General features: G+C 35.7%; 1 protein-coding gene across 1 annotated transcript; it reads right to left on the reverse strand.

Annotated features, from left to right (window-relative positions):
• Nucleotides 1-233: 233 nt before the first annotated feature.
• LOC108195670 (adenylate isopentenyltransferase) lies at nucleotides 234-1,467 on the reverse strand. The gene has a single exon (XM_017362645.2). The coding sequence runs from the start codon at nucleotides 1,377-1,379 to the stop codon at nucleotides 480-482; it is 900 nt and encodes a 299-aa protein (XP_017218134.1). The 5' UTR covers nucleotides 1,380-1,467; the 3' UTR covers nucleotides 234-479.
• Between the last annotated feature and the right edge of the window lie 2,827 nt (nucleotides 1,468-4,294).

A 4,294-nucleotide genomic window follows, 5' to 3' on the forward strand; every position in this document is an offset into this window, starting at 1 on the left:
GACTCTTATAAAATATACTTACATTATATATTTTTTTAAAAATAATCATGAAAAAATGTTTGACTTTTAAATTTTTATTAAAAAAAGGAAAAAATTTAAAATACGTTGTAGAACTATACTTTACTTTACGAGAGTCTCAGAAAACGTGGAATCAGTGCAAATAATGTACGTAAATATCCTGATCTCAAACACAAACAGCGTACGTAAACATCCGAACGGACGGGTATGTGTTTTTGAATTTATACCGGAGACAAATAAACCTGTCAAAAACCCAGCTCTATATATACAAGAGAAAGTAAACGTATATTTACCTCAAGATGAATGCTCTAATCCTCTGCTCATGCAAAATTGACACCGCGCATAAATTGCATATATCAACCAACTTTTACAATAACGAAAAAATAACAAAAAATAAAATAAAATTTACAGTGTAACAAAGAGTGAGAGCTCTACAGCTTAGCTGTAAATAGCTGTAAAACCTACTCTTCCAAGAACTCTCTCACAATTTTCACGCTTGTTTCCACCACTTGCCTCTCCCATATATCCGCCACCCTCGCCTTGCTCCGCCCTAGCGCCGCCTTGAACGCCTCCGTCGCGTCGATTCTGTGTAGGTCCCACCCCGCTTCCCTCAACCGTTGGATCTTCCAGACTTGTCTCTTGGCTAGTTGACACGTGTTGTCCTTGATTTGTTGCACGGCCTCCTCGTACATTCTCCTCGCCACGTCATCCTCGGAGTTTATCTTTTTTGTACATCTAAAATATTTATTTAACTCGGGTATGCCTATGGCCTGACCTAACCCGTTAGGGTTCACCGAGTCAAACCCACCCGACTCGTAAAACTCTTGTAACTCCTCTAGCATCCCCGAGTCAAGCATTTCATCGACTCGTTTCGATAAGTACTGGTTCAAAACCGGTAATGACACGTCCATATAGAGTAAACAACAGTTGTAGCGGAGCTCCGAGGACACCGGGTCGGGTCTTGACCCGTCAAAAACCTCGGAGTCCGGGTCGAACCTTTTGGTAAGTAGAGCATAGATGAGAGAATTCGAGCCCCCGACTATAAATGGCAATTTTCGTCTCGAAATGATATCCGATACATAACGAGAAGCGAGGGATCGAAACTCGAAAGGAGTGACGCAGTAGGACGAGTCAATGGCACCAAGTAGATGATGAGTGACGCCTTTTTGTTGATGCAACGTGATTTTGTTGGTTGTGATATCGAGGCCTTTGTAAAGTTGTATCTTATCGGAGTTGATAATCTCGGAGGGCTTGAAAAATGTGGAAGCTAGGTCAACGGAGAGTTTGGACTTTCCGGAGCCAGTGGGGCCCATGATGACGACGGCTTTGCTGAGGTGGCGGCGGGCTGAGGTGGAGTCCATGTAAGGGGCCCACTTGGGTTGTTGGAGGAAGACGAGGTTTTGGTAGAGGAAGCGATGGAGAGGGTGATAAGTTGTTTGAATGAGTGAGAGTGAGAATGATAATCACATAAGTAGGAGGGAATGAAATACGGGAGAGACGTTATTTTATACTCCCTCCGTCCTCTTTTATTTGTCCTTTTTGAAAAAATAACACATCTTAAAAAAATGTTATTTGGATATCTTGTTTTCATACATATCCCTAATAAATGTAATGAATAGAGTTGTATATATATATATATGCTAGTCAAACATTGGAAGTTGTTACTTTTTGAAAAAACATACAAAAAGTTGCTTTGAAAAGAGAAGTGGACAAGTAATTTGGGACAATTTTTTTTTCCAAAATGAACATGTAAAAGAGGACGGAGGGAGTATTAGAGTTTATGGGTTATTTATTATATACAAATTTCATATATTCATACGAGATGAATTCACGAGAGGGATGGGGAGAGAGAAAGGGAGAGAGATTTTTTTGTGAATGGATGTGCATCTTGTGTGTGCATACACGTGTGTGTCGAGTGTTTGATTTTTAAATAAAAAAAATTGAAGAAAACAAAATTTTATAAGCTCGTAGTCTTTTTATATGGCTAGATATATACACACACTTATCTGAACTTTACTAAAATTCGAATCATCAGCTTTTAGTAATTAAGAAAGAGAGAGGCGATAGGATTTGCCCAGAAATGATCGTAGAACGATTGCTGATTATTACTATACAGGTCCTGTTTAGGAATTAACGGTTAGCTGTTAACGGATCGGATTAACTGTTTTGACTATCTGATTGAATTTGATGTTTTGATTAGCGGATTGAATTAGCTGTTTCTCGTAAAACTGTTTGATAAATAGCTGATTGATTAGATTTTTGTGACACAAACCAAAATTCCTAATCCAAAAAACTTCTCAAAATAACTTTTTCAAAATTATATTTTTGGATCCAAGCCTCTAACTATCAAACACTAGTATTAACTTATTTTAGAGGTCAAACTTCTAAAATATCTCAGATATCTAATTTTGGCCCGAAATTCTAATTTCCAAACAAGGTCTTTCAATAACATGTACATTTTAAATGTTTTGATTTAAATTTATTATTTTTTTTATTAGATTGTAAAATTAGTTCCCAATCCAGATATCATTCTTTGAATCCAGATTTTTTTGTCAAAATATTATCAAATATTATTTCGATTTTCGAGTTCGGATAGAAAAGATTACATCATAATTATAATTCGTTTGACAACACTGCACTAAAATAATCAAGTAGGGCTTAATTTTTTAACATAACATTCACTAAACAAAAATGACTAAAAATGACAATTATTTCCTGTCGCTAATATCGCAGTACAATATAAACGACCCTAACTGTAAATGATCACTTTATATGACCGGAAAGCTCGATTCATTTTGGTGGCCGTCGAAATTAACAAATACGGTCAAAAAAAACTTTTAGCCCTAATTTCCGATAATGACCCCATAAGTGGTATCGGACGAACATAATTTATTATTTCTATCCATTTTGCAGTCAAAATTGTCAAGACATCTCTTATAAAATATATATTGAATAATAGGATATTTTTATTAGAATAATAATTTTTAAATTTAACCCAGAAGTAAGACAGGTATACCAAAAAACCTTATAGTATGTAGAAGTAGTAAGACTAACTACTGTGCTGTGCACGCTGGTGATGACAAAGTAAATGAATTATTTTAGAGTTTGTCTGTGAGAGAGACGGTCTAACTAACGAGATAATAAACACAAACCATTAACAATTGAGTTGGTCCTGATCAATCGTTAAACAACTGATTAATTTGTGTTTTCTATTTTGTTCCATCTCTCAAAACAAATGTTAAGGGATAATGTTTAATTATACTGCCCCAACGTATGCTCGGAAGTATTTAGATCATTAGATATGTGTAATTAACAAGTGGCTGAGCATAATACGCACAAAACATGTAATATTATATGAGAACAACCAAATCAGATACTCGCTCCGTTTCAATATGTTTTTCTCGTTTGATATGTCAAAATTGTTCATGAGATGAGACAAATTACTAATTTACGTCTAATCTATAAAACTAAGTATAGTCATGAGTGATCTTGTTGGATTCATATTTATGAGTACTTCAATACGGTGAAGTCTTTATATTTAATACGGAATTTAAGATATTAACGATCAAAACTGAGTGTTAACAAACGTGATTAAGGCAAACGGGAAAAGTATTATGGGACTGAGGGAGTAGGATAGTCAGAACATCTCCGGGTCATCTCTTAATTAATTCCTAAATATAATGAAGACTAATTTACAATTTGCATCAACTTAGGCACTTTTTCGATTTGGTCTCAAACAAATCTTTTTGACAATATGCACCCTACAGTTTAAAAACCGCTTCAATTTGCACCCCTTTGACCATATTCCATTTAATTGACTATTAAAGTTAACAGAGACATGGGTAAAATAGTAACTTCGCATGCCAGTTAAAACTAAATTAAATTTCAGTAAAATCAGAAAATACAGCCACTCTATCATCGAACCCCTCTCCTCGCCCCACTGATCTCTCCGATTTCGCCGATAAACCCTAGTGCGATGAGAGGTCGATTACGAGTTTTTAGCGATGATAACTTGAAGACTATTACTTGGGATGAAGTCCCTGACTTGTATTGGCTCGCAAGTCTTAAAGACGATACTGAAGTTCCAACAATCGAAGTCCTTGCGGTGCCTGATGGATCTGAAGTACCTGATTACAGGAGTAAGCATCTCTAATTGAAGCGTGGCTAATGTTGATTTCATTGATAATATATAGTGTATTTCGTATGCATGCATGATGGATTAGGGTATGAATAGTTTATTGTAGTGGTCCCTATTAATAATGTGTATTTTCTTGTA

Source organism: Daucus carota, chromosome 7, assembly GCF_001625215.2.
Source record: "Daucus carota subsp. sativus chromosome 7, DH1 v3.0, whole genome shotgun sequence".
In the NCBI taxonomy this organism is placed as follows: domain Eukaryota; kingdom Viridiplantae; phylum Streptophyta; class Magnoliopsida; order Apiales; family Apiaceae; genus Daucus; species Daucus carota.